Source organism: Zootoca vivipara, chromosome 12, assembly GCF_963506605.1.
Source record: "Zootoca vivipara chromosome 12, rZooViv1.1, whole genome shotgun sequence".
In the NCBI taxonomy this organism is placed as follows: domain Eukaryota; kingdom Metazoa; phylum Chordata; class Lepidosauria; order Squamata; family Lacertidae; genus Zootoca; species Zootoca vivipara.
In genome coordinates this window covers 15,497,864-15,519,594 of record NC_083287.1, presented here as the reverse complement: position 1 = coordinate 15,519,594, position 21,731 = coordinate 15,497,864, and the positions used below count along the sequence as shown (strand labels likewise).

Sequence of the window (21,731 nt, the reverse complement as noted above, 5' to 3'; positions counted from 1 at the left end):
TTGGCTCCCTCGCCTCGACAGAGGGTTAGCTGGTGAGGCAAGGAGCAGGGCGAGCGGGAGGGCAGCCAGGCTGTCTGGTGGGATGGGCGCAGCGCGGCTGTCTGGCGGGCATTGCGCCACCCAGCCTTGCCTTAGGCCCACCTTTCCTGCAAGGAGCTCAAGGTGGAAAACATCGTCTCCTGTCTCCCCGTTTTATCCTCCCAACAACTCAGTCAGCTTCCTGTCTGAGTGGGGACTACAAAACAAGACAACAAGACAGCTTCTGAGTAGGTAAGTGAGAACAGCGGGCTCACCACCAGCACCCCAGGGCAGTATATATAAATTGATTTAATAATTAAATGGTAAGAAGGGGTCCATCAGAAGAAAACTTCCCCTGGGGCTTACTCAGGCCTAAAACTAGTCCTGGGAAGCTGAGAATACGTGAGGTCCCTCTTTAACAAGCATTCAAGTTCCATTTTTAAAAAGTAGTAGTAGAAGAAATAAATAGTCTGGATTGGTTTTTAAGAGTTATCAATGCCTTTTTATTCAAACATTCAACTAAGAACACATATATTTTGCACATTAGACTTAAATGTGCTGCTACAAAAAGCACTTCTAGGCAATTTGTTTTGCACTATATGTATCATCACATAGATCTCACAGAAGCAGGTAAAATACGGATCTCTAATAAATTAATCATTACACCATGCCTGCAAATATAGAAAAACTTCTACATACAGCACTAATGGAAGAACAAGACCATGAATTACAAAACAATTTGTTAAAAGACACTGTAATAAACAAATTTAATAGAATGGATTAAACCTAGTGTGGGTCTGTTCAGCTTCACAAAAGTATTTACTGTAAAATTATGTCTGAATATTATGGACAAATTTCTGCTTATTACACACCTATATACTATTTTTTAGTGTAATCCCCCCATTTATACTCTGCTCAAGTGAAATTTGATAGTTTTTACATCTTTAGAAACACCAGTGGATGAATCAATACAGTAATCCTTACCTTAAATAGCCACACAGCATAAAAAAATACAACTCTAGGAGATATATACACACACATACACATGTGGAATTTCTTTAACTTCAATAGGCCTCTAAAATGACCTTGCTGATGTTTTAGCAATAAAATTTAATACAAACTGTCTTAGAAACTGTGTACAATCCCTCCACCCCAAGATAAAAAGAGAAAAGGATGATATGTGAATTACAATAGGATGGATTCAGACTAAATCACACTCGATGAACTTAGATCCCATTGAAATCATCACCCACTTTCCCCTTGATTTCAATGGTACCTAAGTAGAATTAACTTAGACTTGCCCCAGGGACCCAGTATTTTGTATATAACATTTTGGATGCTTCCAGGAAAAAATGGTGGATTAATGAGTGCACAACACTTAATTTACTAGTTAGTAAGAAAAAACAACTCCTCTTGCATAAGTAGAGTCCACCAATCCTGAATGTCTAATCTTCACAATGCATATAAAGCTACTTTTTAAACTTAATACCCACTGATCTAAACCTGGCCTTACTACAGCGATGGCTTAACTCCATTCACTTTAACTAATTTATAACAATATATGTTAGTAGTTAATGGGGCCCATTTTTAGCATTCAGTTATCAGCCAATGACATATCAACGTTGGACACAAAATGTCTAGTTTTGAAAAGCACCGGCTCTTTATTACAATCAAGGCTACAAAGAATTAACTACCACTTCTCCAGGTGTTCCTGGCAGTGGCTTCAGCCAGCTGGGCATTTTATCTATGGGATTACATGGTCTAATACCATCATGTCGCAAACATCCTTACAGTACAATCCTAGACACGTCTACTCAAAGGTCAGTCCCATAGAGTTCAAGGAGGCTTACTCCCAGAAAGCTGGGTATGGCGGTGACTAACCTTTGGCCTTCCAGATATTGTTGGACTCCATCTCTCACCAGCCCCCGGTCAGCATGGCCGATGGTCGTAGATTATGGGAGTTGTATTCCAGCAACATTTTGGAAGGCCGCAGGTTGGGCGACAATGCTGTAAACTGCACAACTAAGGAAAGCCTAGCGCAGTGAAGCATCAATTACAAGTCTTTGCCTAGTGAGTCAATCTCATCAAGCAGGAAGTCCATGTCCTCTCGGCTCACCTGGGGGCTGATAATGACCTGGCGGAAAAAGTTGACTTTGCCACGATGCGGCTGGTACCCCAACATCATGCTGCCTTTCTTCATCAATCTCTCTTTAATGATGGGCGCAACCTGAGGGAAAGAAGGAAGTCATATATTAAGGGTGACACTTTGCAAAGGGACTCAAGTTGGCAAGGAAGGGTCGAAATCCTTTAAAAGAAAATGAAATAAAAAGGGAGAATTATTTATTGAATTTATATACCGCCCCTACACCTGGAGGTCTCGGGGTGGTTCACCGGGAAGATTCCATATATATGTATAAAACCTTACATATGCTTGGTTTGATAAGAACCTGCAAGTTTGTACCGGCCTCCTTAAAATCTTGGGCTCTGCTTGCTTGCTCCACCAAATCTCTCCCTTCCACATTGCTTCTGCATATGGAATTCCGTCCCACAAACACATGCTGGCTGGCTGGCGAACCCAGAAACTGACCTCCCTCCCACACGCAGGGAGATGTGCACACTATGGTTTAGATAAAAGGAGGGGACTGCAACAAAGCAGCTAAAATTAACATTATAAAACAAGTTACAGGTAGGTAGCTGTGTTGGTCTGAGTCAAAGCAAAATAAAAAAATTCCTTCAGTAGCACCTTAAAGACCAACTAAGTTTTTTATTTTGGTATGAGCTTTCGTGTGCATGCACACTTCTTCAGATACACTTGAAACAGATGTATATACAGGGGGTGGGGGAATGGGTGATGGGCTGATGGGAGTGGTAAACCAGCAGTCGTTAACAGCCATCTACAGGTTTACCACTCCCACCAGCCCATCACCCATTCCCACCACCCACCCACCCACCCTCTGTATATACATAAGGGACTGACTTCTGTTTCAAGTGTATCTGAAGAAGTGTGCATGCACACGAAAGCTCATACCAAAATAAAAACTTAGTTGGTCTTTAAGGTGCTACTGAAGGAATTTTTTATTATAAAACAAGCGCAATAAAATATACATGGCACCCCTTTATGGATGGTAGCAGACATGTTCAAAAGCAAGAGGTGCTCACTGTTTAATACCCAACCCATTACGTTAGAAAACTCAAAATAGTTCACTGTGGATCTGCATTGTCACTGGCAGAAAATGACAATTTTGCAGTGAGCGGCTAGAACAGGCATCCCCAAACTGCGGCCCTCCAGATGTGTTGGCCTACAACTCCCATGATCCCTAGCTAGCAGGACCAGTGGTTGGGGAAGATGGGAATTGTAGTCCAAAACATCTGGAGGGCCGAAGTTTGGGGATGCCTGGCACCTTATTGGCACCAAGGTGAAGAACAAGTCTAGTGGCCACCAAGGAAGGATGGCAGTGTAAAATGTTTGAATATGCTGAAGTGGCTGAGTCTGACAAACGGTAAGAGAAAACGAAGATAAGGAATATAAGGAGGAAGGGATAATATTTATTGAATATTTTAAGAATATTTTAAGTATAGACAAATACATAGCGTAGCAGGTCTCAAGTAAATCCACCAGAGTTGAAATATATAAGAGTATTTACAGTAATAGATAACTGGATGATTAAAAAGATGTGGATTACATGGAGTAGCAGAAAAGCAAAGGAATAGGGGAAAGTGTGGAAGGGAAGTTATAAGGTATATGTATACATGCTGTATTTGGTACGAAGTTGCAAGTGGGGGAGGAGAGGGAGTAAAATATGCTCTGTTCCTGTTTTTGAAAATGCAAATAAAAATAGAATAAAAATTTTTCTGGTGCACCGCTTATTTTGTTATTACCTTTGTTTTTCTCAGTCAAAAGAATACACGCAAGCTATTCAGTTAGTTAATGTATCAAGAAAGAAATGTTGGATTAAAATGTATCACTTGAAAATGAGAAATACAAGGGTTAGATTCTGCTCCCTGATACAATCTTCAAAACAAGCAATGCTGCTTTAGACTGATGTGTGTCAATGAAAAAGAACAACTGGCCTTACAAGAAGTGTAGTTTTGGGAGTGGGGCATCGTATCCAATGGAATGTGACATTTCATAGTGGAGTCACCAATTTGGGCAGGTCTCTGCAATACACTGACTATAATGCCTGTTGGAGCACCGAACGACCCAAGGCTGCCTCAGCTGAGGACAGCTGGCCCAATTTGTAATGTCTGGTAAAGGTGGAAGATGACGACCAAGTGGCTGCCCTACAAATGTCCAACATGCGCCAGAACGTGATATGGATGGGGTAACTCAGGGCTCCCCAAACTAAGGCCCGGGGGCCGGATGCGGCCCAATCGCCTTCTAAATCCGGCCCAGGAATCAACATGTTTTTCATGAGTAGAATGTGTCCTTTTATTTAAAATGCATCTCTGGGTTATTTGTGGTGCCTGCCTGGTGTTTTTACATAAGTAGAATGTGTCCTTTTATTTAAAATGCATCTCTGGGTTATTTGTGGGGCGTATGAATTCGTTCATATTTTTTTTTCAAAATATAGTCCGGCCCCCCCACAAGGTCTGAGGGACAGTGGACCGGCCCCCTGCTGAAAAAGTTTGCTGACCCCTGGGGTAACTTAAGGGAATCGTAAAGCCATGAAAATATAGGCCTTAATCCACCTCACTAAGGTTGCTTTCGAAACTTTAACCCCTATGGTAGATGGGTGAAATGATACAAATAATTTCACCACTAAAACAGCAAAGAGGTACACATATAAACACACAGCCTCTGATTTTCACCAAATAAACACTCAACTCCTTTTGCCACACTGGACCGGGAGGAGGTTTATAGAAATTTAGCCTTGAAAGTCTCCAACTGCCACACCGTGGACCGGGAGTGGGGGGGAAACAGAAGCTAGACACACACTCCCCTTGTCACAACTACCAACCAGGAAGATAAGGACGAGAGCAGGCACTCCCTTACTGCCAAAGCGAACTGGGAGACACTCAGTCAGGGCTCAATTTCAAAGGCAAATAGAAGCAGGCAGGCAGGGACGTTGCCCATGTTAAAACAGCAAACCAGCCGAGGAGGTAGCCAAGTCAGAGCAAGAGAATGCAAACGCCACATCAGCAGGCACACAATTAGCACACACACCAAAACGAAAGAAAGAAAGACAGTTGTGACCCCAGAAAAATGGTGGCAGCCTCTGAGGGATAGAAAAGGAGCACGCCAACAGAAGGCCGGTGCTCCTGAAGGCGGAAACGGCCATTGGCACTGTGGCGAGGGCACCAGTTCTGGAAAATTTATGCAGGTAAGTAAACAACTAAGGAATAAAAGAAGGGTGGCAAATAAGCAGAATGACCAAACGTAAAGAGCAAATGAAAGAGTTTGGTTTTTTTGTGGAAAAAAACACAACGCGTGGACAAAGAACTGTAAAACTAAAATGACAGAAAGGGAAATCTAAAGAAAAAAAGGAGGGTTCAGAAACTAGTAAAAAACTTAGGTGAGTGAGGAGAGCTGGGAGGAACATACTGTCTGCGTCTAGATAGGAGGAAGAACTGAGGGTTTAGCCCACTTCCCACAAGTCTTTGTTCCTGTCTAGTGTCTCGCGACATGGTGAACACCCATTCCATTGGATACGACGCCCCACAAACTAAAACTAGTATATAACTCAACCTTTCCCTTGTTCTTCACCAGGTTTACACAAACACACACAACCCAAGTTCACTTTACGAAGGCGACAAGCTGGTGGTAAATTATTCTGATACACTTTCCCTCATCGTGGCACAACTTTCAGATATAAATATTTCTGATAAGGAGGAAGGATTTCATGGAAGGAGAGGACACAGCACCTTCCATTTTGCAAATTAAGTCCAAAATAACACGTAGCACCATCCTACACATGTTCAGGTTTACTCGGAGGATACTGAGTTCATTGGGAACACGTCCAAGTGAGTGTGCTTTTAGGATTGCAGCTTCAGCATGTGAGCTCAGGCACGCTTACTTGAAAGTGTGTGCCATTCAAATAGGCGTTCAGAAAGAGAGTGTTGTTCATAACATAGGTGTTCCACAAATAATCATAGCACAGAAATTCACCCAAGAGTAGCCACATCTAGGTCTTCCCAAACTATGCTAGAAAACAAATACTTATTTGGAAAATAAATACTTGCCATATAACCTTCAAAAATACAGCCTCTTTTCAACCTGCTTTGGGCTCCTTCCTTGAAATTAGCAAATATACTGCCTGCTTTGATTTTGAAACTCATTTGCTGAACCTCAAAAAGGCAGTGTTAGAAGCTGCTGATCGATCGATACGATAAATATGATGATGCCTACCTTTAGTTAATAGCATTATTTCTCCTGCAACAAGATGCACTTCACTTGATAAAGCCCAGGCAATTAATTTTAATATAAATGTCAGAAAATTACTCAATATATTTCCCAACCTATCATATTGTACACACATCCCTCGCTATTTTAATATCTAATGTGTAAGAGAATGTTGGCTTGAAATCAATGTTAGATTCAAAAGATGGCATGTTTTCACCTGAATCTGCCTCTGCTCATTTCGATTTGCTTTTGCGCCAAGTCCTGCTTTTTTATTATAGGTGAACCCACTCTCTGGATATTAATTCACATCACAACATGACACAAGCACGAATCAATGAACACAAAATACAGAATGTGATACACGGCCTGAATTTTCATTTCATTTTCAAAAGAAAGAAAAAATACGAGAAAGAAAAAAAGAAAGAGAGAAAGCAGATATTGTTAATAAGACGTGTGTTGCAAAAGATCTAGGGATAGATTAGGAAAATGTATGGACAGGTGAAAATGATAATGAGAATTGTTGATACCTAATGGAATTCCTTTTGTCCCCTTAACCAGCCTTGTAGAAAAATTCACTAGACTCGGGGGAAAAAAATTTCCTACCATTTTTCTGTGCAGCCAGATGTGTCACTGGGCTGTTTGAACTGGTAAGCTACATCTCTAAAAGGAGTAAGAATAGCTATAACGTTCTCTCTTCAGATGATGAATGTAACTTAACCTTGTTTTTGTGTTTTATCCTAGACATGTTTGTAATAGTGCTGCTCAGTTCATAATCTCAATAGCTTGCTTTCTTCTTAAAAGATGTTCATATACAGAAGAATGGGGATTTGCATAAAGCAATGTTGTTGCACAACCTAAATACTACAGTACTTTAAATAAAGCCCATGTAAAAAACTGAAGTGGCTTGCCTAAGTTTCTTCCCCATGTCCTTGTTTTGAAATTTATAGGAACTTGGCCAAGCGAGGGTGGACCTAGGTCCAGGAACAGTAATTTATTCTTGACCTATTTTGAGCAGAAGCTTAAATTAATTTGAACTTGGGGACATTTCGCTGGCCTCCATGCCAAATCAGTCTAGTGCTTGAGGACAACCCTGTGGCATAGTGAAATTCTCAGGGGTAACAGTGGTAGATAAGTGCTCATCTTGTAGGATGTGCTTGGGAACTTTGCAAAGTGAAAAGATGAAAATGTTTGGGAGATTGCCAATACTTCCTTGCTCTTATGATTTTTATTTTAAAAAAGTATTATTTGGCTTTCCTCAGTCTTATCATTTGTGTATCAAAAATATATAGCATAATAAATGTGGAAAAACATCTACAACATGTGTTTCATTATTAGTGATCAATGTATGAGCTCTTTGTTTATGAATTGGTTTAAACAATTAGGAATAAGATGAAAAGGGGGGAGTGGCAGGTAGGGTGGGGTGTTTATGCTTCTATTATTCTACTCAGTATGTGTGAGGGGTTGTGTCAGCGTTCCTTGTATGAGTTGTCTTACTATTCACACGTTGTATGCATTGGATTTCTGTATTTTGATGTTTTGTTGGAAGCCGCCCAGAGTGGCTGGGGGAGCCCAGCCAGATGGGCGGGGTATAAATAATAAATTATTATTATTATTATTATTATTATTATTATTATTATTATTAGGTTTTCTCTCTCAATATATATCACTAATGTGATTAAAAAATTGTAGGCTCTGTAACACGATTTTTAAACATTGTGTTTAAGAGCTTACAAGTTCTGGAGTCTGCCACTAAAACACCTACGTCTCCTACCCAGGCTTCCTCAACCTTGGCCCTCCAGATGCTTTTGGCCTACAACTAAATTTAATTGAAATAAAGGGCAGTATTGTTTCAGAAAAAGCTGCAGCCCCCAGAAGACATTAGAGAATCAGGTGCAAAATACCAAATAATAGGTCTTGATTTCAGTGCTAGGAACTCATCACAACCGCAAAACAGGCCATCGTTTCACGGTGTTAAAAACTGCACCCTTCATTTACTGGCGTTAAAAAAAAATTATCAGTGAAATGTCACAAATACTTGGCTTGTTTATAGCTTTGTATTGTGAAATTGGTTGCAGATGAATGCAAAGGCTCCCCCCCCCATCTCCAGCGGTAATTAAAACCAAACCCAGGTCATTTGTCAGCTGTCACCCCGACTGGGATAAACGAAATACCAAATGTTGGCACTCCCAATTGCAGCTTTGGTCCTTTTGCCAAAGCAGTCTGCAAAAACCCAAACATGTTTTTCTTTTGTCTAGAATTTGTTCTGGGCCCACATCCCTAAACCACTAATAAATTATTGCTGTGCATGAGAGCACCAGAGTTTCCCTTGCACTGCATCACCGTACAACAAAATGGAGAGATAAAGGCATTTGTCAAAATAATTGTAACGGCTTCCACATTCCTCAGAGCTACTGGATGTTATGAAGAGGAAGAAATAGATGCCTCCGTATTTGCCCTATCCGTTTCATTTATTGGGTTTCCCCCCGGCTTAGACATGTTTTGTCATAATTCCAAAGATGGCAGGTTCACCTCATTGACTTCACCACCAGGCACATAAGCCAGATGACTAGTCTAGTGCCATTGGTCTCTGTCTGCTACGATATGGAGAATTGTGGCCATGAAACATTGTGACCTGAAAGCAGACTTGAGAAAGACTGTGATTAGATAAACAGAAACTATGTAGGAAACCCAGGTTGTGAAATGCTAGGGCTGGAATCCAAAGCGATATTGCATAGGAGCGCCCGTCCTGCTGTATTCTCCTGCGGTGCCCAAAAGCAGCTAACAAAAGTCATGAGACTCTCTAGGACTTGGGAAAGGAAATTAGCAAAGCCCCATTAGGTGCACTGATGAGTTTCAATGTGTTCTGTATATATGGAATAAGATCAAGTAGCCCAGTGCTTTCTGGGAGCAGAAGACCGTCCTAGCTTGACTATTACAGAAACCAGGGACTAAATTCACATGTGCTCTATTGCTGAGCTATGGATCCTTCCCAGTCCTCAAGGCTTAACCGACAACATGGAACTAATGGTTTTAAAACAACTTGTTTAAACAATTTTTAAGAAGTTATGAAGCTTTCCCCTCATTTGTCATGCATTCCGGGGCGGGGACCCATGAAAAGCCATGAAGATGTAATGAACATTGTGCGGGGCTTGGCTACAGAAGGTTCAAATCCTGGTGGCGCCTCTGTTCTATTTATGTGCTTCCAGTTCTTTCTGAAGAAAGCTCTGGAAAGCACATGTGGAAGTAGCTTGTTGCTTGCTATTTATCTATTTGATTTGTATACCGCTGTTCATCCGTAGATCTCAGCATAAAGATACAAGATTAAAAACACAAAATACGTAATGAAAACCAGAAGAAAATAATAAATAATGATAAATAAAATAATAAGAAGATGATCTCGTTGGTGTTCCACAGCATAAAAACACAAAACACAGAATAAAAATCGAGCAAACCAGTAACACCCCTCGCACAACCACATTTAGAAGGCTATATAATTTCTCTTCCAGGTAAATAAAGCTGGGAGACAAGCCTGCTTCTAGCATTCTTTTAGTCATGCTATTAAGATCCCGAGGAGGAGGAAGGGGAGAAGAGAGATCTTGCTATTCTGCTGGCATGGCCCTCTTGTTCAGCCTCCATGAGATGTACAACTCTCTCTCTCTCTCTCTCATGAGGGACCCTGTGTGTTTTAGAACCATGGTTCTCCAGGCTTACAAAGGGAGCCTGCAAAGTAGAGAAGGCTCCTTGCTGTACACAGATGGCGTCCAACTGATGGAGAATGACAGAGGCAATTGGGGACGAGTGTGCTTGCTCCCTTCTCCTACATGCAGAAAAGAAGGTATGTAGTAGGTAATAGCTACTGGCCAACATCTCATTCAGCGTGAAGGAGGAGCTTGAATACAAGCTCTAACCTCTATCTACTTCTTCCACACACTGGTTTTCATGCCACAATCACTCTTCCTATAATACGAGTAGCATTTAGCATTTAACGGGATTTATACACCACTTATTTATATACCACTGGTCCCATCACCTCCTGGCAAATAGAAGGGGAAGAAATGGAGGCAGTGAGAGATTTTACTTTCCTGGGCTCCTTGATCACTGCAGATGGCGACAGCAGTCACGAAATTAAGAGACGCCTGCTTCTTGAGAGAAAAGCAATGACAAACCTAGACAACATCTTAAAAAGCAGACATCACCTTGCCAACAAAGGTCCGTATAGTTAAAGCTATGGTTTTCCCAGTTGTGATGTATGGAAGTGAGAGCTGGACCATAAAGAAGGCTGATCGCTGAAGAATTGATGCTTTTGAATTATGGTGCTGGAGGAGACTCTTGAGAGTCCCATGGACTGCAAGAAGATCAAACCTATCCATTCTGAAGGAAATCAGCCCTGTGTGCTCACTGGAAGGACAGATCGTGAAGCTGAGGCTCCAATACTTTGGCCACCTCATGAGAAGAGAAGACTCCCTGGAAAAGTCCCTGATGTTGGGCAAGATTGAGGGCACAAGGAGAAGGGGACGACAGAGGACGAGATGGTTGGACAGTGTTGTTGAAGCCACCAACATGAGTCTGACCAAACTGCGGGAGGCAGTGGAAGACAGGAGTGCCTGGTGTGCTATGGTCCATGGGGTCACGAAGAGTCGGACACGACTAAACGACTAAACAACAACAACAACAAATATACCACTTAGTCACTCTTACTCATAACGTCTAAGCAGTTTACATAAAAATAAACATTAAAAAACACTGATAAAAAAATCTGCAGGTGAAACTCGGAAAATTAGAATATCGTCGAAAAGTGCATTTATTTCAGTAATGCAACTTATTATTTTTTATTTTTCTTTTAATTTTTACAAATGCTTTCTTTTGGAAATTCCACAGTAATAAAACAAATAGTTACAATAATACAAAAATAAACATCGTTATTATATTTCATTAATTACATTCAATTTATAATTGACCCGCCTAATGACAAATAATTACAATTACAACAAATAAAGGCTTGACATATCTTGCTTTGCATGTCATGCATCTATCTCATATATTGGTTTCACCTTTTAAATTGCATTAGTGAAATAAATGCACTTTTCAACGATATTCTAATTTTCCGAGTTTCACTTGTAATGTCAAAAGCAAGTTAACATTAATCTAAAGCCAAGTAAAACCAGATTTTTCTTTTTAAATGTACCTAATAAAATAAAATTGCTTGTTAAAATTGTATTACCCTAATGGGGTAAAATTAAACAAAGTATTTAACAATGTAGCAAAGCTGCCTGCCTGATATCACTCCTTGCAAAAAGAAAGTACGAAGGTCACCAAGAGCACGGAAAATTAAAACTAAAGGTGGTCTATTAATTAGCAGAAGTGATCCTTATCATTGTAGTGATGGTCAGATCAAAAGTACAAGAGCTATGGTGTTAAAATCTATATCAATATCTATCTATAGTTATTTGTTTACACACAACCAGCTCATTTACTTAATACTCATCTATAAAGCATGTCATTAAAATATTGTTCAGAGAAAAGTCTCCAACCTCCTGCAAAGTGATTCCCCCCCAAGAGTAAATAAATTGCAGCAAGTTATCTCAAAAGAATATTTTAAAGATCTTTTCGTAGTTTGTGTGCACTGGGATGAGTTTTGTTTTTGTTGCTCTCTTCCTCTAAGGCACGGGTGTCAAACACAAGGCCCGGGGGCCTAATCCGGCCCGCCAGACCTCGTCATGTGGCCCGCGTAGCCGCCGCCGACAATAACCGCTGACAGTAGTTCTGGAGCCTGCGATTGGCCAAGGGTCAAAACCGGGGGCGGGGCTGCAGGCGGAGGCCGGGGCGGTGGAGCCGCGCTGATTGCCTTGGCCAGGGAATTTCAATTTCGAATGAGGCTGAGGGAGGCGGTGGCACAGTGGCCAGACGGGGAAGTGAGATGCAGGAGGAGGAGGAGGAAGCCCGCCGAGGAGGTAGGAAAGCCCTACAGGCGCTGCCGGCAAAGTTGGTGCCGGGACGGAGCAGCGCTGGATTTTTTTTTTGCAGGCTTTGCTGTTGTCTCCGAGAACGAGTGAGGCGGCACTGGGGAGCCGCCGCCCGCCGCTTCCCTTCCTCTACTCGGCTGCATCCGGGAGGTGGGCGAGCAAGCGGGCGAAAGGGACGCGGAGTGAGCCTGAGGGGGAAGTAGGCGAAGCGCAACAGTCGCTCTCTTAATGGAGCCGGGTTTCTCTTCCCTCTTCCCCCGTTTTCTCCTCATAGACACTCGGGAGGGTGCCTGGCTTTTGCTCTGCCCCCCACCCCCGAGCCGCCCTTTGGCTTCTCAGTTCCGGTGGAGCTGCTCCCTGGGGGGCGGCCGGGAGGGAGGCGGCGACGACGGCATGGGTTCCTGCTCTTCCCGCTCTGTCGCCGCCACCTCTCAGCACCTCGTGATGTAGGGCTCCAGATGGAGTCGTCTCGCGGTTTGAGTAGGTGGGAGGGGAATTTTTTTGGGGGGGGAGGTTTTCAAGCCTCCTCTGCCTGCAGTCCCGGTAGGGAGAGGCGGCGGCGAAGACGAAAACAGCGTGGGTGGGGGGAAGAGCAGCTCTGAGGCGAAGATGCACGTCCGCTGGGGCTGCCGCCGCCTTCCTCCTCGGGAAATCCGCTGCCCTCCCTCAGCGCGAGGGGAAGGGACTCTGGCGCTGAGGAGGGAGGATGCAAAAGCAAAGCAGGGAGTTGGTGCTGCACCGCATGTTCCTGCCCCTCTCCAAAGCATGGGGTGGGTTACAGCGTGTGGCATCCTGCCTAGCGGGGTTTGGGTGTGCGCAGGGCGGGAGAGGGAAGCCCTCTTTCCATCTGCAGGTTTTTAATCCCAGCAGTGGCTTTCTCCTTCCTGCCGAAGGTTTAGTTGAGCCCCCCCCGGAAGCCGTCGATCCCCACCTTTTGTTCAAATTTCCCTCGTTTACATCCCCTCCCACACACGCGCCACGACGCAGGAATGTGATCCGCGTGGGGGCGGGAATGAGCTTACATTATTACAAAAAACAGTAATAATTGAATGCAGTGACAATAATTTATGATAATAAAGAGTGGACACATAGTCCTACAGACACAACCGGCCCTTTGAGGGTGACCAAACTGCTGATGCGGCCCCCGATGAATTTGAGTTTGACACCCCTGCTCTAAGGGAACAAAAAAAAATCACAGTACAAATGTACGCTCAGTGGGAAAAGATGCATTATTTGATAATTGGCTATTAAAAGGAGAGAGAGAGAGAGAGAGTTGCACAGTACTGTAGAAAAATAAATGTCTTGTGAGAGATTTGGAACAGTTCCCTATTATTCACACTGAATATTACCATTATCTGAGCTAGCATGTGTAGCATCCTCCAGATTTGCATTGCAGTAGGGATTAAAGAGTTATAATGATAGTTTTGCCTCTGTTTTAGGTAGATCTAAAGGGAAGCATTAACATTTAAGCAAGCCCAAACTCTTGTATATGGTTTAGCATGAAATCATTGCAATGACCTTCAGATAAACTCCAAGGAAAGTAAAAGAACCAGCAAAATATACAGTGCTGCGTGGCCATACAACCTCATTAAAAAGAATCGGGGGGAACCTCCATTTCAAAAATCTATCATCCATGTTCTTTATTTCTATGCCTTTCTCGGGGTTGTTTAAAATCGGTCTTTCACATCTCTGCATATTGAGCCAAGCAGATATCATTGCAAGCAACGTGCATGTGGCAGTCATGTGTGGACCAAGGCTGTGCTGAAAATTTATCTTGCCTTACCATTCTCTATCAATTTATGAGAAAAGAACATCTGAAATATCATGAAAGAGAGGATAACATTTTGCAGAAAGTTCATTGGTGAGGTGTACAGTGGAACCTCGGTTTATGAACACCTCGGTTTATGAATTTTCGGTTTATGAACGCCGCGGACCCATCTGGAACAGATTAATTCATTTTCCATTACTTTCAATGGGAAAGTTCAATTCAGTTTATGAACGCTTCAGTTTATGAACAGACCTCCGGAACCAATTGTGTTCATAAACCGAGGTACCACTGTATTGCTTATTTCACTTTCAAGGTGGCCAGGGGGTGTTTTTGAATGTCCTTCCTTTCATTCTCCAAAGCATCTTTCCAAAGGTCTACATTATGCAGCCTCCCTAGGTTTCTGGAAAACTTCATTACATCCTCACTTGGGCTTTCCTGTAAGCGTGGGAAGGTGGGGAGGCTGCCTAATGTTTTCCAAACAGTGGTAAACTGTTGGGTGTTTTTATATTTTTTTAAAAACATATTATTTACCATCACCTCCTGGCAATTAGAAGGGGAAGAAATGGAGGCAGTGAGAGACTTTACTTTCTTGGGCTCCATGATCACTGCAGATGGTGACAGCAGTCACGAAATTAAAAGACACCTGCTTCTTGGGAGAAAAGCAATGACAAACCTAGACAGCATCTTAAAAAGCAGAGACATCGCCTTGCCGACAAAGGTCCGTATAGTTAAAGCTATGGTTTTCCCAGTAGTGATGTATGGAAGTAAGAGCTGGACCATAAAGAAAGCTAATCGATGAAGAATTGATGCTTTTGAATTATGGTGCTGGAGGAGACTCTGGAGATCAAATCTATCCATTCTGAAAGAAATCAGCCCTGCTCACTGGAAGGACAGATCGTGAAGCTGAGGCTCCAATACTTTGGCCACCTCATAAGAAGAGTCCCTGGAAAAGACCCTGATGTTGGGAAAGATGGAGGGCACTAGGAGAAGGGGACGGCAGAGGACAAGATGGTTGGACAGTGTTCTTGAAGCTACCAACATGAGTTTGACCAAACTCTGGGAGGCAGTGGAAGACAGGAGTGCCTGGTCCATGGGGTCACGAAGAGTCAGACATGACTAAACAACAAATTATATTTGTATACTGCTAGCACATTTGCAAAGCAAAGCTGGGTCTGGTATGTTTTCAAATTGGATGGGAGACCACATGTTAAGATTCCTGCAGTGCAAGGGGTTGGACGATGATCACAGCATAAAAATACATAATGAGAACACAAAATACGTAATAAAAACAAGAACAAACCAGTAGCTCCCACTTCCACAAACACATTGAAAACAACATAGAATGTTAATCAGCCAAAGGCCCGGTTAAAGAGAAATGTCTTCGCCTGGCACCTAAAGATATATAATGAAGGCGCCAGGTGAGCCTCCCTGGGGAGAGCATTCCACAAATGGGGAGCCACCACAGAAGAGGCCCTGTTTTTGTGTTGCCCCATACCTCTCATGGAGGATGCACACAAAGAAAGGCCTCAGATGATGATCACAGGGTCTGTGTCGGTTCATATGAGGAGAGGTTGGGGGGTGGCGGTCCGTCAAGTACTGTATTGTGTTCCTGAGCCATTTAAGGCTTTATAGGTCAGAAACAGCACTTTGGATTGGGCCGGAAAACCAACTGGCAGCCAGCGTAGTTGGACCAGGATCAGTGCAACATGCTCAAACTGTCTTGCCCCGGTAAGCCATCTGACATGCTGTAAATTCAGGTTTTCTAATCCTAGTTTTTCCATCAAAAAAACTAGGCTACAAGTGCGTTTATAATTTTTTTAGGCATTTATAAAAAAAATTGAGTGCTGGTGTACTATTATTTTCTGAAATCCTCATCATTTTATTCAGCTCTGTGTAAAATTTTAAAGAGATCTGATCATTGGTTATGGAGGGGGGGGGAATGTACACAAGGGTATCTTGTGCCGAGGGTCTCAAGAGCAGGCATCCCCAAAGTTCGGCCCTCCAGATGTTTTGGACTACAATTCCCATCTTCCCCGACTACTGGTCCTGTTAGCTAGGGATCATGGGAGTTGTAGGCCAAAACATCTGGAGGGCCGCAGTTTGGGGATGCCTGCTCAAGAGGGACAGACAACATAGATTTAATGAAACTTCGAAGTGCTATAAAATTAAAACCGTGTGAGATAGAGGGGGAAAATTTAAGGGGGTTTCTTTCAACCATAAGAGAAGGGTGTGCACCAAATTCCATCAACATCCGAGACAGAGGTGGCATGACCTCGTTGAAATGACATGGAATGCCCTGCTTTTAAACAGATTGGTTAGCCATCTCTCAGGGTTTATTTACCTGTGATTTCTACATTGCAGCAGGGAACAGCGACTAGATGATTCTTTCAACTAGATGATTCCTTTCCAACTCTGCAATTCTACGATTCTGTGGTATGTTGGCAGCTTAAGATCCCAAATAGTTTTTAACACAGGTATTTCTCACAATATTCCTTTTTTAAATGATCCCAGGAGCATTCACATTTTTTAAAAGAGAGGTTATGTATGCATATGGGATAGTCTCATGTCAGTTTCCATAATTCTTGCTGCAATGTATTTTTAGGATTAGCCCTGGAAAAGCTGTGTAGATCATCACATTGTAACTTCCCCCACTTTTCCCCAATAAAATCTTCCTGAGAATACCAAACGTTAAGTTAGAATCAGTTCTAAATTAAGAGAAAATTACCATATCCGATGTCCACAGAAGATTTCTGCTATTTCTTTCTTTGCTAAAAGGCAAAAGCTGTTCACCAGTTGGAATTCTAATTCTCTTTATAGCTATATTGCCAATAAACAATTTTATTAAATGCAGTTATATGGCTCTCATTAAATATTTTACAACTGCTCCAATAAAAACTTTGAAATTAATGCTTGCCCTAAAAAACAAAAGAGTAGTAACCTTTGTTATGTGAGAACATCCAATCCAAATATTATAATTAAAAATGAATAGCAATAAGGCTTCACCATTGATTCATTACTGATTAATATTTTAAGCAGAGTTAAGAGTTCACCTTACAGCACATTAATTCAGAAATTTTAAATCTAGAGTCTCTTCACTTTTTTCAGAAAGCCCAGGGGAATCACGAATAACAGTGGAAATAGTTTGCAGGGGCTTTAGATATCTGCTAATGTAAAAGGACATCATCACCATTATTATTATTGTTGTTGTTAGTATTATTATTATTACTGTTGTTGTTGTTGTTGTTGTTGTTGCATTTTACAAATTACTGTACTTTGAAAACAAATGATGGGAGGAGGGGACAGTGATGACAATATAGATCCTGAATTTTTTGTTTGGAATATGGTTATTATTTATGGTCCATAAAATAAAGTGATGATTTAAAAAAAAATGTTTTAACCACTGCATACCCTTCTTCAGTCAGGAATGTTTTGTTGGCGTATTCACAATCAGAAACAAATTATGTTGTAATAATTTGTGGTGGTGGATGCACCATGAAGAATTTTTGGCCTTTCAGCCTTATCGTAACCACAACCAATGCTTTAAAAAGTGAGCACAGCAAAATTAATAAAATGCTGTGAGTTTTATTCTGAGCCTATTTTCAAACAGTGTTTTCCAGCTGTGCGTTTAGTGGTTTCCACATGTCACACTTTAATATGTTGCTTCATATAAAAGTCTCAAAACCGGTGGAGAGCCAGCTTAGAAGGTAGGAGGAGAAGTCAAGAAACACAGAGAAATTACAACTGAGCTGAAATGTTGCGCAAGCTATTTCCACTACAGTCATACCTCGGTTTAAGTACGCTTCGGTTTGAGTACTTTCAGTTTAAGTACTCCGCGGACCCGTCTGGAACAGATTAATCCACTTTCCATTACTTTCAATGGGAAAGTTCGCTTCAGGTTAAGTACGCTTCAGCTTAAGTACAGACTTCCGGAACCAATTGTGTACTTAAACCGAGGTACCACTGTATTACAGTGGAAGGTCCCCCAAAACATGGTGATTTAGGGGTGTGCAGAGCACAGCTAGTTCAGAATCCCATGCCAGTCTGTTTTCTGGAGAGGAGTGCAAGCTATCTACAGCGAATTAAAGAACAAATTAGTGACCATAATAATATCGGTTGCTGGTATCGCATGAAATCAAGGTTTAGAATTATAGTCATGAGCCTCAGGCTCGCCTTGCATGCAGAGAACATAAGTTCTGGTCCAGGGATGAGTCTCCCTTGATGGGAAACATTGGTTTGCAGGCAAATTATTGCACACATAAGTTTGGATGAAACAGCAAACTATGGTTTGCTCCTAAACTAGTATTGGGAACTCTTTAATTACCACATATGAGGTGGTGGAAGGAAGGGAAATGGAGATGAAGGCCATGTCTTAGTGTCACACCTGAGTAGGGTCATTATTAATAAGGTTTCTTTATGCTGATTCCTCCCCGCCAATTTAGTAATCTCGCTTGAAAAACCTACCTTTTGAAGGAAGGACTAGGGTGCTTCTGTTTGTAATCAGTAAGAAGACTCCTAATCTTCTCAATGATTTTTCAAACATGGAGAAAGTAAAGTAGGTGGGGAGCTGAACTGCACAAACACTTACAGAGTCCTCTATATGAATTTTCAGGTGCCAGTTTAAGAGAAGGTCAGACATAAGATTTATTGACCTCATATTCTAGAGGCCAATATTTATTCAAAGAGCTATAAATCTCGCTGTTTTGGCTCTCTAACAGATGTTAATCCTCCTATTATTCAATCCATTCTATTAGTGTTAATTAAATTCAGTACACTTGTGAGTCATGTGTCAATATTCATTACCACAACGCAAGTCGCAATTACCGTAGTCCTGATGATTAAATCTAATAATATTCAATATATCAAAATGTTAAAGTGTTGTTGCTGTTTTTTTAAATGCCATCACTTGTATTTCTGAAACTAACTGTATTTATACTTTGTGGGTTTAGCTTTTCCTTATATCCGCCCCGGCCTGAGAAGAATATAGCATTGACATGACAAACGGAGATGCGGAAAGTTAAGAATGTAGGCATCTATAACCACACGTTGAGAATTAGAATGATGTTGAAAATAAAATAATGAGAAAACACTTCGGTCTCTGGACCTAAAACCAAATGATTCCTTTCTTTTGAGATGATGTGGTTACAATACGGTCTCCTGCTCCCAAAGACTCCAGGATACATAGTGAACAGTTGTCACAAGCAAGCACAATTTCTTACATCTTATTATATACACTTTCAGTTTTACATTGCTGCATTATTACTTTTATGGAAATACCTGGGAATCAGAAGCGTTATTCTTTTACACCATCAGATGCATTCCAAACTGAATTAGGATGATGGCATATTAATCTTCTCTACTGCTCAGCAGTCTGGGTGCATTCCCTGGTGGCAGCAAACATCGCCAATGTACAAGTAGCAGCTAGCTTTGCCCTAAATTATTTTAGTTCACTTTCACACCTAGAATGAACGTTAGGCTCACTCTTTCTTTCTTTTTTTAAGCTAGCTGTTCATAACGTTCTGACAGTTTTGTGTAATTCTGATGCAGAAAGGCATGCCTTAATATAGCAGCTATATTATCACTAGGATTTTGACAAGGGTGAAATGAATGACATGGCAGAGAGAGGTAACAGCAAAGAAAGGTGTTTAATTCTGCTTGTTCTTCCATGTTTCAGAAATTCAGAAACCTAAATGGTATTGATTGGGCTTTAATGGCTTACAAAAGCCTCTCTGGGGACATTACGTTGGACCCCTTCCGCCATCTATAATAATGCAGCCCAAGAGTCTGCCCAGTAAATGGGAATTTGGGATGTAGAATAAGTTTGTCAAAGCTTCAGATGAGGAATTGAAATTCCTTGCCTGGCTCTCGAGTTTGGAGCTGCCCTGGCCATTCATTACGGCTTCCATTCCAGTGGCCTCTCATGCCACAGTCTTCTTGTGACTTTATTGTGTGTCTTTTAGCAAACTGGTGGTTGTATTTAGCATGCTCACTTCCATTTCGGGTGCCACAGCTGTACATACAGGTGCAGAATCATGTCGTCAGTGGCCCACAGTATTTTGAGACAAAAGTATTGTGACCTCCCTTGCTATTTTGGACAATACAAGTGGTTCAGTGGTAAAGTGAAATTGCTTTGGCTTTCCTGGGCACAAATGATTGGGGAGAACAGTATGAGCCAAGTTCTCTTATGACAAGGGCTCTTCACTGAGACTCCCAAGGCGAACAGTGCTGGAGTGACGTATTCTCCTTCTGAAGACAATATGGGAACAAAATACTGCCCGGACACCGAGGTCCAGCGCCGAGGGCCTCCTGGCAGTTTCCTCACTGCGAGAAGCAAAGTTGCAAGGAACCCAGCAGAGGGCCTTCTCAGTAGTGGCACCCGCCCCGTGGAATGCCCTCCCATCAGATGCCAAGGAAATAAACAACTGACTTTTAGAAGACATCTGAAGGCAGCCCTGTTTAGGGAAGCTTTTAATATTTAATGTTTTAATGTATTTTTAATATTTTGCTGGAAGCCGCCCAGAGTGGCTGGGGAAACCCAGCCAGATGGGTGGGGCATAAATAAATAAATTCAAAGGCGGGTGCGAATGCACCCAGAATCAAGGGGCAAAATGCTCTTCCGATAGCACAGTGGTACTCTACTGCACGGAACGCATCAGTCAAGGACGTTTTGAGATCCCCATTGTCAAGATTAGTAAAGGTAAAGGGACCCCTGACCATTAGGTCCAGTCGTGACCGACTCTGGGGTTGTGGCACTCATCTCACATTATTGGCCGAGGGAGCCGGCGTGCAGCTTCCGGGTCATGTGGCCAGCATGACAAAGCCGCTTATGGCGAACCAGAGCAGCACACAGAAACACCGTTTACCTTCCCACCAGAGTGGTACCTATTTATCTACTTGCGCTTTGAGGTGCTTTCAAACTGCTAGGTTGGCAGGAGCTGGGACCAAGCAACGGGAGCTCACCCCGTCGTGGGGATTCGAACCGCCGACCTTCTGATCGGCAAGCCCTAGGCTCTGTGGTTTAACCCACAGCGCCACCCGCATCCCTGTCCAGATAATTGCATAAGATTATTCCATTACTCCTGTTGCAGTTGTGCCCTGCCACCATATTAATTGCTGGTTAAAAGTTGCCACCCTCTGCCCTACTGAGCTGTGAAGACCTGCTGGGCTGGTGTTTCCAAGTATATAAAAACTTGTTGTTGTTTTTTTATGACCTACAGTCAATACGACATAAATAGCTACATTGTGAAACTGCTCCATTTCATTTTCTCATCTTTTCCAGCAGGAAATTTTTTTTTAATATATATTTTCTGTAACAGTTGCAGTGACTGATACTACTACTACTACTTAAACATTTGTTTAGCTCCGGCAGCTTTCGAAGTGCTGGAATCAACATTCTGTAACTGTGAAGAGTTCCTGTGAAGTATTACCATATAAAGTTTACGAGTCAGTCAGACAGATTTTTATTGTTTGGCCAGTACAATGTGCCTCACCAAAAAGAGAGAGAGAAAACTCCACAACAACAAACAAGATAACCCAAATGTAGTACAGTGGTACCTCTACTTACAAATAACTCTACTTACGAATTTTTCTACTTACAAATGGAGCTCCGTCCGCCATCTTGGATGCGGTTTAGATAGGATTTTTT

At 42.1% G+C, this 21,731-nt stretch overlaps 1 protein-coding gene across 2 annotated transcripts in view; it reads right to left on the bottom strand.

Annotated features, from left to right (window-relative positions):
- Nucleotides 1-500: 500 nt before the first annotated feature.
- Nucleotides 501-21,731, bottom strand: part of GADL1 (glutamate decarboxylase like 1) — a 92,734-nt gene continuing 71,503 nt past the window's right edge. For both annotated transcript variants that reach the window (XM_035130372.2, XM_035130373.2), the window contains exon 15: nucleotides 501-2,245. In XM_035130372.2, coding sequence (XP_034986263.1) covers nucleotides 2,072-2,245 — 174 coding nt within the window. In that variant the 3' untranslated portion in view covers nucleotides 501-2,071. The remainder of the gene's footprint in view (nucleotides 2,246-21,731) is intronic.